Source organism: Ptychodera flava, chromosome 9 (genome assembly GCF_041260155.1).
Source record: "Ptychodera flava strain L36383 chromosome 9, AS_Pfla_20210202, whole genome shotgun sequence".
NCBI lineage: Eukaryota > Metazoa > Hemichordata > Enteropneusta > Ptychoderidae > Ptychodera > Ptychodera flava.
Genome location: NC_091936.1, coordinates 4749627 through 4762534, shown reverse-complemented (window position 1 = coordinate 4762534; position 12908 = coordinate 4749627). Strand labels below are relative to the sequence as shown.

The 12908-nt window shown below is 38.0% G+C and overlaps 1 protein-coding gene across 1 annotated transcript in view; it reads left to right on the top strand.

The window, feature by feature from the left end:
* Nucleotides 1-1343: 1343 nt before the first annotated feature.
* LOC139139812 (uncharacterized) overlaps nucleotides 1344-12908 on the top strand; it is a 29664-nt gene continuing 18099 nt past the window's right edge. Inside the window, exons 1-5 of the mRNA XM_070708746.1 lie at nucleotides 1344-1430; nucleotides 6695-7402; nucleotides 10891-10985; nucleotides 11976-12132; nucleotides 12500-12718. Of these exons, the coding sequence (XP_070564847.1) occupies nucleotides 6697-7402; nucleotides 10891-10985; nucleotides 11976-12132; nucleotides 12500-12718 (1177 nt within the window). The 5' untranslated portion in view covers nucleotides 1344-1430; nucleotides 6695-6696. The remainder of the gene's footprint in view (nucleotides 1431-6694; nucleotides 7403-10890; nucleotides 10986-11975; nucleotides 12133-12499; nucleotides 12719-12908) is intronic.

The window sequence follows — 12908 nt, the reverse complement described above, 5'->3', positions numbered from 1 at the left end:
CGCTATAGACAGCGTAGTTGATAACTTAAGCAAGCCCAAGGAATGCCTCTTATATTTACATGCATGTTCCTCTCTAAAGATATATTTCAATCATTCTCTCATTCCCTCAAAATTATGCTTTTTACGCTTCTCAAGCTACACTATAACGTCTCGATTGAGACAAATTACCCATTAATTTTTAGGAAATGAATCAACGACGTGGTGTTTGTCACCATTTATATGGCCTAAAGTTTAGAAAAATAAATATTTGTGCTACTTCCCCGACAACTTTCGCTGTCCATGAAAAATCAGGTCTGTGTACGTGTAAATAAGCAATTAGACACAAAATTAGAGAAATTCAAACTGTCATTTAAACTGCTCCTTATTACAGTACTGCATAGCAGAACCAACGGCCCAATATTTCAAATTATTCTCCTGAAACAAAACTTTTCAATATTGTATTGAATTATTAATATCAAAAGGTCAGTTTACATATTAATTTATATGATTTTCTTTTTATATGTAGGAAACTCTACATCGACTAACTTTTTGTGCTCATATGAAAAACCGATTATTTATCTATAAAAGTTTGTTGGACAGGCTTTTTCGTCGTTCCTTGTTTTAGAATTATTAGTTTCGATCAGAAGGCAGGAGTAAGTTGCATTATGGGATACTAACCCTCTGTGTCCTCACGTTTACGTGATAATGGAGGAACGAAGCCCCCTCCCCAACCCCCCCCCCAAATAAAACCCACACAAACAAACCCGGGCCTGTCAAATTTTTACGCTGTTAAATTTGACAAATGTTTAATCTTACACAATATGGCTGTGAGGTGATTCTGGTTTAGACATAACTACAGAGGGAAAGCGCAAAAAGATGATCATAAGTATTGAGACCCACTTTCTGAATGATAACGCCCTCACGGTGTGCTGTATGATAATGGGCCAACGTACTCAATTGTCACAGTTGTACAGCCATTTGGCTTCACACTTTTCTCTTTTTTGTCCAAATATCCATCATTGTGTCCTAAAGTTTTGAATTAGTAAATATTTGTGCAACATCCTCGATAAAAGATGAGGGCAAAATCATCGGAGGAAAATGGAAGTTTTGTCGTTTACTAGTATGGATATACAGTGTTTGGGTAAATTTCTCTGCTGTTCTCTTTCGCAAAATAGTTTGACTATACAAATAATCTTACACACAAAAGTTGTGGCGATTTAAGAATAGCCATCAGAGATGATTATGTACATGAAAAAACGAGATTTTGTAAACGCGGGCTGATAACGTGAGGTCAAACACATCGTGTCCTACTTATCATGATAAACATTGAACCCGGATATGATAATTGACACAGGGGCGTATAGAATCAACATAAGAATGACTATCGTCCACTCAATAACATCAGTCATGCACATCAACGAGTGAGAACCTATCGACACTTCCTGTTACAGGTATGTCACCAAAAGGCTTGTCTTTATTTCACTTTGTTACGAATCATTTTGAAAAATCGAATTTTTAAACGATGACTTAGTTTGTACAACTACTCTGTTTGCCCATGGACCCCTGGGGGTCTATGGTTTGCCTCGATAGACCAACAAATGGCATACATAGTAATTATTGCCATGCATAGGAAATGGTGACGTCGTCAACCACTGCTAAACTTTTTTTTCCGACTCTCTTTACAATATATATCTAACTATTATGGAAATATGGTATGGTAGACCGTCTGTAACATCAGCGTGTCGAAGAAAAAGGAAAAAGTTGGGTTTTTTTTTCAAAAACAAGATGTACTGCAGTTGTTATTATTAGTCTTTGTCTGCGGGGTCTTATAGATTGGGCTCAGTCCGTCCGTCCGTCCGTCCACGCAGATATCTCAGACATGCCTGGCCCAATTTCTTCAAACTTTGCACAAGGATAATACACTATACCATATATTTACATAGATTTGTTTTGTGATACGATCCAATATAGCCACCAGGCGGTCATTTCTTGCCATTTTTTAATGTCCACCACAGCCATTAATTACATGCCTTGACAGATTTCTTTTAAAATTGGCACAAGGACAATATACGATCCAATATGGCCTCCAGACGGCCATTTTCTTTCAATTTTTTTAATGTCCAAAGACATAACCAAGACATGCCATGACAGATATCTTCTGATCTTGGCACAAGGACTACACACTATGACTTACATCATAGACCCTCGAGAAAAACGGGACAGGCAACTCCGATAGAGAACAAAGGGTCTATGGGATTAGCAGCGTGGGATCCTACTTGGAATAATTAAGAGGTGTTAATGGGTCGGGACGGAATGAAGCTGGACCCGATCGACTGCACAACGTCCGTTCATAGACACGTGCATGCGGGTATACGGTAATAATGTTTTCGGATTACAAGTTATTTCGGATTACCCGCAAGTCCATTTTTAGAAATAAAAGTGTTACAACTATTTGAGAAGAATACGTCAAAATGGTTTTAAAGTACTTTTACATATTTGTAGCGAGATTCGATGCAATTAGAAGTCTGCAGGGAGTCAGTATGTTGCTGTAAAGTGACAAAGTTTCGAATAGAAATCCGAAACACATCCCGCTGCAGTTCCAGACTTAACAGCAGTTGACATCACAGAGTTGTTACATTCAGCAATCGTCTGTGTATCTCCGAATTTTCCCTCGTTTTTGCAGTTTTTTAACCGTCGGAATATTTTCTGTGCGAGGAGTGCTCCATGATTCGGTAAAGTATGTATGTTAACTACTGAAATGTTGTTGTTTGAAAACTCTGAACGGCCAAATTTACGAGGACAGCGTTCAGCTTTGTGTAAATGCATGTCTACCTTACCGCTTCTGACTCCATCAACCGAAGGATAGTCCCGATTTATCGCGAAGTTTCTCCTGACAGCGAAAGTCAGTGTTACAAATGTATTTTCTAGTACTTTGCGGATGTAAACATGTGTAGCTTATCCGAACTTTGGTGTTTCTTTAGGCTAAAACAGTACCAAAATGTTAGAGGTCGTGTATTTGAGCTCCGATGGAGTAGTCATTTTTTGTGTTCCCTGATTTTCGTCACATGTTGCGTGACAGATGAAATAAAGGTCAGATTTTTGTTTCGCAGGACTGGGGAAGTGTAAACCTGTCTAACTTGTAAATGTTTGTTGTTATCGGAGATTTTTATGGTAGGGAATGTAAACTTATATTGTCGATATCTAGCAATAGTTTTCTGTAGCGTCTATGGCTAAATGTACACTGTTTTTATCGTCTGTTTTTTCCCGTTGGCTTCGGCTTGAATCCAAAATGTGATCTTCATCGTTACCAGAACATTCACCATGACTAGTATCAAAAAACCCTCAAAATTCTCTGTGTCATTACTCGGAACGTGCCATGCAAGAGCAAAGTGTACATATTCAGAACGTCAGTTTGATCGTTAATGAGATTCGGTGTAAGTACGAAGTATTGTTGTCGGGGACCGCTTGGCAAATAAACTTTAATGTATTCCAAGATAGATCGCACAAAGAAACCTCAGCAGTTGCCTGTCCCGTTTTTCTCGAGGGTCTATGACTTACATGTGCACGTCAAATTCGTCCATGAGCACGGTCATGATAGAGGTACCGTGGAGCCAACAAGCCACCAGATAGCCATTTTGTTCTGATTTTTTCATGTTCACTCTGAGACTACATTACGTATAAAATGACATTTAGTATTTTTCATCATACTGTTGCACATTGACAAATTTATGTTTGCAGGGACTATGTCATCGACAATGACTTGTTTATGCCGTCCGTTTGTGTTGGCAGGGGCGTCACCATCTGAGTAACCTTATAACCGATCGGAACTAATGCGAGCCATAGGCGCACGGCGAGTTTTAAAATCACTTGTTCTATTTTTAATGTCGAAACATGCAATTTACTAATAAGGGACTGGTCAGTTTCTTCAGCTGGGGGGGGGTCGGTGAATTCATGGGGGTGGGTCACCCTGTTTTTGACTTTGGTGATAGGGGGGTCACCATGTTTTTGAAATGGCCGATGGGGGGGGGGGTCTGTGTGTTTTTGAATTTTGACACAGGCTCATCATTGCCTAAAATGCTAGTGTCAGCCACAAATTTCATCATTCAGTTGTATTTTTCAGCGCGCCCTTCGGGCGCCTAACTTTAATAATCTTCGGGCGCCTAACTTTAATAATCAATCATATTTTTCAGCACGCCCATCTTTAACATATCAAGCATACATACATCAGAGATATCTGTATGTCCAATATTTTTTTGCGTGCTCTTCAAGCTCATTACTTTAATATATCAGACATTTTTCAGCATGCCCTTCAGGTGCGTGACTTTAATATACAAGGCATGTATATCAGAGATATCAGGATGTTTCATATTTTTCAGCGCGCCCTTCGGGCGCCATACTTTAATAAATCAGAGATATCTTGATGTTTGCATTGCTAAGTGAAAGTGTACCATTATGAAATCTGCATTTCATATGAAAAAGGATGACAAATTCCTGAAACTTTTCTGTTCTCTCTATGAGAATTCAGTATGAGAAAGCAACATGCACAAATATTTCAAAATATATATTTGATACAGTGACTTATTTTAGAGATAGAAAAATGACAAGATATCTTTCCTTCTCATTGATGCAATTATTTTCCTTTGTTTCACAGGTTTTCTGTAGAAAGATGCTTTTTTATGAACAAAAAAAGTTAAAAAAGACAGTTTTGGTCATTATTAACTGTGCTTTTATGGTTTCAGTGTTACAAGAAAAGGTCCTCTCAGACACTGTACAAATCAGATTTGGCTAAAAACGCTCTCTATGGCTCCTCAGGAGATTTAATTGGATGGTTGACAAGTCTTAACACCCATCAAAGTTTTTGATTCACTGCTTTTTCCTCTTTGATATTAATGATTGACATCCATTTCTGTACAACAGTTCAGGACATCTGGTTAAGCATAGAAAGTGTGAAATACATTCACAGCTCATTCAAAATACAGCTCATTCAAAATGTACTGTATTCAAACTTTAAGATTGACACTTTGAAATTCCAATCTTACAACTGACATGTCAACAATTTCATTAAAACATAGAATGACTATTTAAAATATAAATATATGTAAGATGTAAAATATAATATATATATATATATATATATATATATATATATATATAATTAATGTCCACCTTTTGTTTTACCTATGTCGGCGCCGAGGGGGGGGGTCACTCTGTTTTCGAAATTTGGAATAGGGGGGTCACTCTGTTTTCAAAATTTGGAATAGGGGGGGTCACTCTGTTTTCGAAATTTGGAATGGGGGAGGATCAGCCACTTTTGACGTCAGCAAAAAATAATCCACCGCCCCCCCTCCGGCCGAAGAAACTGACCAGTCCCTAAATGCGCAGACAGAAATCATGCGGACAGCTTTTGAGACATACAGTGAGCAGCGCTCATAGAACGGACGCTCGTCTGTCATTTACACCTTACACCCCTTACACTCGGTGTAAGTGTAAATGCATGTTTCAATATTAAAATTACAGACAAGTGATTTTAAAATTAGCCGTGCGCTAAAATTAGCCGTGCGCCTGTGATGCAAGCCACGTTTTAGATAGCGCAGTCATTGATTATGAAACCTTTCGACTGACCCTCATTACTCATTCTCAGATAACCGTGAAGTAAATTTTAAACTTGTAGGTTCTCCGTTGCTAAAACGAAGTCGCCAATGGCTTCCGTATCTACATATACCATAGACGGTATGAGAATGGCTGTCTTTACACGTAGGCCGTTACCCAATACACCTTTCACTACTCTATGTAGATTAACAGCTGAATGCAAACTCCCGAACTCAGAAGGTATAACCAGTGAAGCAGTGCTAGCGTTATTTGGTCTCCGACGATACCAAAATTTGTGAAATTGATTTTTGAAAGGGGTTGGCTGTCCTCAAACGGTAGTTCTCCCATTAGTTCAGTCATCGATCCATAGTTCTCGAATTAGTCCTTGTTGACATTAAGTATTTACATGATGCTTTTCCTTTTTTCTGCACTGAAATTGCTATCAAGTTGGTTAATTTACTTTGAGATAAAGCTTGAACTTTCCCTTTTCTCGGCACAAAGTGCAGCTACGTATACACTGTCCAAGGGTAGACGTTTAACACAAAAGTGACTTTGCTTCAATATGATATTGCTAGTTGTAAAATTGCTATAGGCTATGTAAGTCTGATTAAAATCAAATGTAGAGCTGACAACCTGTCAACCTTTGTAGCTTGTTCTTTGCACTTCGCCTTTACAGTGGTTGTCTCTATCTCTACATCCAAGATCAATGAGACTGCTTGTATGTTTACTCACGGAGGAGCTGTGCTCAGCTTAATTTTTTATAATTTTTACACTGAATTTTATGATCAAAGCGCAAAGAAACACAGACGAAACTGATGTGAGACTTACTACTACTTTTTCGCCTTTTGTTCTCACGCCGTTTTTGAATTTTTCTGTACTTATATTGTCAACATTTGTAAATTCGTTGTATTCCGCAGGTTCTCCCTTTCAGTTTTCTCCTTTTTTCGGAAACCGGTTTCCGTTTACTGATTTTTAGTCTTTGTACAATTTTGTGTATATAGTGAATAAACGATGGTTTGAAAACTACTACTACTACTACTACTACTACAACTACTTCATAATTAATCTGCATTCTACGGTTACAGAACAAAAAATGTTTAATTAATTTACGTTTTGGTTTCGACAGATATGGCTATGCAAGGAAGGAAAAAACAACAAAAGAGACGTCCATGCAGCGCTCCGGCATGGAAAACGTATGCAGTTGATTCAGACCAGGGTGGATTATTTCCTAGTATTGAGTCAGATAGACGTATAAACTTACCAAGTCGAGCTAACACAAATATCCATTTGAGTCCAAGGAAAAGTACAACTCAACCAACGCGTACTGCCGGTGGACTCAACCAAGATATCACTCACCCAGCAGATCCTTTACAAGAAATACAGTTTAGCGGAACTTTGTCGAAAACCACGCTGCCACCAATAACGCCTCGATCGGAAAACCCAACACCCGAACTTGATGATTCATATTCACACTTTGGATCATGTGCGTCTGTTCTTCAAGCGTCAGATAGTGTCTCGGACTTGATGAGCGCGTCTGTTACACAACCAGACGATAGGAAAGACTATGGCGAAGAGCAGTCAAAGTTCCACCCTGAAAGTCAATATTCTAAGAGTGGTATGGTTAGAACTGTGTCACCAACACCATCAGTAATATCAGTGCTTTCCGACATCCCAGAAGACTTGTCGCGCGGAGAGGTAATTGTCACTAACATTCCATCATCAAAAACTGAGGCAGACATCACAGAACTTCTGGAGAGGAAGGGTTTTGTCTTGGAAAACCTCACACTCTACTTCAGAACGCACAAAGCTTATGTAAGATATAGCGTTTATCCAGGTAGGTTAGTCTAACTGTACTACACTAGAAGTTAAAATAATACTGTGATGGTATTGGAAATATTCTTGATATGTGCCATATCATATAATACTATAATTTGTCGATGAGTGGCACAAAACCATATTAAAAGTGGACAAACATGGCCTCACAACGCAATATCGTTCCTAAGATTTTTAGTAGACAATAATTTTACAACAATACTGGGTAAATGTATATCAATGGCGAGAACAAAAATACACTTTCTGGCAATAAAACTGTCATTTTTGTATTGAAACAAAAGCTGAGACAATAATGAAATGCTTCACTGAAGGAGCTGTAACTTTTGAATGAGATATATTTCTTAGTTTTTTTATCGTCTGGTTTCAAAGTTTTCTACTTAAATTGATGGTGCGGCATAGTTTGAATTAGCTGTGGGTCCATAGCTGTGGTGTTTTCAGACGGGATTCCTGCCTTTTACGGGCTGGTTTTGACTTTTATGATTTTAACCCCGCCACCACACAGCGAAGTTTGAATCAGAGTCAACTTCGTTGCACCGGCACACAGGAACATGGGGTAAAAGGTCAAGCACTTGATTGTGACAAATATTCAGCATGCTAGCGGTGCCACAGCACTCCCATACATCATAGCTAAAATTATATCGACGACTTGAAGTCTTGACTGAAATTCAATTTTTGACAAAAATAGTGCACCTTATATATAAATATAATGTTTCCAAAGTAAATGCTGATCAGTTAATTGTGCTTCTCTGAAATATCTTTTAAAAAACCATACACTATACACTAGTGCCGATATAGGCATATCTCCGAGTCTGCTGTCTCCAAACGACCTGCAGGTTAGGCCTAACCCTTGTGCTGTTTCATTTTCCTTTGACTCAATATTTTGGTCTTTTACCGATGTACCGACCCGTTTTACATAGCTATCTCATAGCATTGTATTGTGGTTTAACACAGTAATAGTCAAGTAGACTGTCTTGCACTCTTAACTACAAACTGGCATTCTTAAATTACACATTTGTTGTACTGTAGTAAATTGTGTCCATTTGACTGGTGCAAGTCACGGCTTGTCATGCAACAACACTGTTATCAGTGTTATGGTATTCATGGTTGCTAGAAAGAAAGACTGCCCGAAAAGTAGAGCTGCTAGCTTTCTATATCCGGTATAACACATAGCTAAAATACAACAATCGACTAACAAGTATGGCAACAAAATCAATAAATGTACATATATCAACATATTGAAAGACACAAGCAGTTTTTCTGGTGTCAAATTAGTCGCCAGAAATAGATGAAATATTTCTCTGGACACAAGTCACACGTAAATTCATTTATCCGCCCGAATATATTTTTTTGAAATGAACATCCCACTGATTAAATATATTTTAAGTGTTATTGGCATATTCGGATATCCAAAATGCCTGTTTAAATTGTCAACTTTGTTTGTACGCACACGCATCTATTCCTGAGTCACTACATAAGAACCCAGATTTTACAGAACTAAAAGCTTACCACTTTATTTATACTGACTCGTATGTTTCAAGATTGACAACTACACAGAGAATTTGCAACAGCCAAACACGATTCAAGACGGGCGCAACAGCGTATTTTGCGTCGCAGTGAATTTTGCGGCTATTTTACGGGTTTCCAAGGAAAATTTGAAATCGTAAAAGTAGAATCGAAGGGTTCGTGGAACAATTTACTTATTTTGTCCGGCCTTTTTTTTATTTTTAGTCAATATTGCCATTATGTCCACCTTTGAATGAAAAAAAATAAAGTACAGATATCATTTAAACAATACAATTCACATTTAGTGTAGTGTCGGGGTTGCATTAAGCTTTGAGGTAGGGGGCCAGAATGGAAAAGTAGGCGGCTTGCAGCTGCCATGAATGACCATATAGCGGTCGTCGTCCGGGGAAGGTCCGGGAGAGGGTGTTCCCCCTCCCGGCCGAAGGCCGGAAACTCTGAAAAACGAGCTAAAATTCACTTTTCTCAGCTCACAGTCACTTGAATTTCTAGCATTTTCAGGAGAATTGTCAGCAATTTTCCTGGGAGATTAGGCCTAAGTATGATAATTCGCAATTAAAATGATAAAATATGGTAATGTTGACGATATTTTGAACAAAGAAAACTGAAGTCTTTAGAGCCTCTATGCTTTTAGGAGGTAAACTATAATAATTCACTATTATCAATGATATAAATTTGATATGTAGATGGTGTTATATAGTGTTACATCCAGACATTAGGATAGGGGATTCCCCCTCTGTTGAAATGTTGGCACCCCAATTAATTTGTCAAGGGGACATTCCCCGGCCCCAAAATGAAATGGTGCCAGTCACACCTTAGAGGTACAAGTAGACGACATGAACTTGTGAAATGCCCCCGAAATTTTCTGGTAAAGGGGGAAAATCTCCCTTGTTGATGCCATCCTGGATGAAACACTCATATTTTAAGCACAGTAAATGAGAAACTTTTCATTAATGTATAATGTTATGCTTAAAATTAAGAACCCTGATGTTTGGTATGGAAATCTGTAGATGAAGAACTTTTATACCAATGGGGAGGTAAAAAGATAATTTATATAACGAATAATGTTAAAAAAATGACAATCATTACCATATTTCGCAAATAGAAACAAAGACCCTCAAAGTTATTTGACTATATGGGTATGCAAAGTAAGAACCTTGATATGGGATATGAAAATTTGTACGTTCAGAAGCTCACATTTGGATTTAACCTGACGAGCGCTTTTGAAGTGAATTTTAGTGGTCTGATCGTATTGTAATTCACCACTCTCTGGGTGACGTTTTTATTGGCGTCGATAGACCGAAAAGCAGTATATAATACGTCCAGCTGGTTATATACGTTCGCATGGACGCAACGCACGTCAGCCTACTAAAATTCGAACTGTAATCGGGAAAAAAATCAGGTCACAGCCTATCCTTTTTTTGTTTCTTGGTCCACTTCAAAACCGAAGATCTTACAGAGAAGCTTGACCTTGCGATCGCTTCCATCTTCATTTTTTCATCGACCATTTTTAGTTGAGCTAACGACGGCCGACGGGTGAAGTATACACGTTTTCATTGGCGTATATAAAGGTCACTACAAAGGAATCAGCAATTCAGGTAGCCAGTAGAATCGTCCGTTGCAATTCCGATTTTTATTGAGGCAGTATACGCAAGACCGTGCTGCATCGTAGTACAAGGCGATCGTAGTAGTCGCTCGTCTTTTAAATTTCGTTTCCCATAAAAGCTGTTGAAAAGTTTGATTACACAGCTTGTGAAACTTGTCCGTATCATTTCAGAAGGTAAAAAATATTTTAGCTATGAAAGAGTTCAAATTTCCAAAAAAGTAGCCTGCGAAATCGTGAGAGTAACTGGTCAATTTCGCCGGTTGCCGGCTCTTAATGAAATCCCAGAGAGTACGAAAACACCGTCAAATATTGCCTATCAGTTAAGACGATTTTGAGTGTGCACTGTTGTCATCTCTATCCAGGAAGCGAAGACTTTGCTGTCTACGGAAGAGAATATCCTGTCGATGATGTACTCGTCAAATTATGTCTACCTGACAATCGACGATTACTTTTTGAGGTAATTTATTTTTGATGATGATGATGATGATGATGAGGAGGAGGAGGATTATGACGATGATGACGTCGATGAAGGTGATAATGATCATGAGAATATACTCATTATTATTGCCGTCATCGCATATATATATATATATATATATATATATACACACACAAATATGTGTGTGTGTTTATTTGTATATATCGACAACTTGTGTTACAATATAAGCCGCCACATCAACTGCAAGTCCACCTACCTTGTGTGCGCAATTTCATGCAGCTTGTGTGAAAAAATAGTCTACACAGGAGAAACACGTGACACTATACAAAACCATCTTTCACTTATCAGAAACAACAACCAAACTGAACCTGTACCAATACACATTAACGAGGAGTCCCATACAATAATAATTCCCGAGTGACAGGTATAGAAAAACAGCACAAAAATAATAAAATTTACAGGCAATTAAGAAAATCATTTTGGATTTAGGAACTGGGCACAAGGAACAACGGAATTTACAGAAAACAGTAGGCTGCCAACCCCGCTATAGGGCACCCTGGCATTTGGCCATGCACAAAAAACAATCATATAATTGTTCCATAATTACTCTTTTGTCATACAAGGATGTAAAGAGCTCTTAACTTGACAGTGGCAGTTCGAGATTGGTGATTGTAGTGGACCCAATGAAGAAGGACGGCTTAGTCCGTTCGAAATATTTGGGATATATAAGCTGAGGAGAGTGGAACATTGATTTACACTTGTACATTATTGACGATTGAGACTACTTGTGTATATATAATATATATATATATATATATATATATATATATATATATATATATATATATATATATATATATATATATATATATATACATGGTGTGTGTGTGTATGTGTATGTGTCTGTGTCTGTGTTTGTGTGTCTTTGTGTCTGTGTGTGTTTTACTCATATATTGTTGGTGTCTGCAAAGTTTGCCTTCTGTAAACATTCTTGTTTTTCTGCTCCAGGGAGCTGTGTCGACAGACCAAGTCCAGTTCACCATCAAACCTCTTCTTCAAAAACATATCGATCAATTGGATCTTAATTTATCAATAAGATCTTTCGACGAAATCGGAGGACAGTATCAAAGCAATCACATTGTCACTTTCAAGAAATCTTCGACAGGTAAGTAAATGTCTTCCTTCTGCATGTAATGTCAATATAAGCTTATCACTAGTTTTGTTGCATCGATAATTGGGCAGACGAAATAATAGCTTAAGTTTTTTGGAAATGTTTTGATGTAGTTCATACTGACTTTAGAGCGAAAACTTGCACCGTTCCCAGGATAAGCTTACACAGGAGCGATACTTTAATCATGTGCAAGATACTGTGACCCCTATACCGAAAATATGCATGATTTACGATATGTTGGGAGACAATCTACACCAACATGACAATCGATTGCTTCAACACAAGAAATGTATTCATCTGTATGATAATAACATTAGTTTTTCCTGTACCGTTGAACTAAATGTGGATTGACAAATTTTAGACCTGGATGCATTGATAACTTCATTGGGAAACGACAGCAACACAGGAATCGCGGTATCTTGGCAACGAATCGAAACCACTGATTATCTTGCTTTGAGTGGACTCGAAGCCACGGACACCCTGGAGGATGTACGTGAACTTGGCATAGAGCCAGAAGTTCGAGATGTTATATGGTCTAACCAAAGTGGAATAGCCATTTTAATTTTTATTAACGAATCGGGTAAGAGAAATCTGAAGCGTTCGTCTCAGTTTCCATGGCAGGTTTCCATGTAAATAGAGTCACTTTAGCCATACATATATTGGTAACGCTCCATTTTTTTATGTTTTACACTTAATGTAAAGTGTCCTGGAATTTCGTACTTGGAGTCTTAGTAGTATAGACGGTAGTCCGTTATCTACCGTCTATGGAT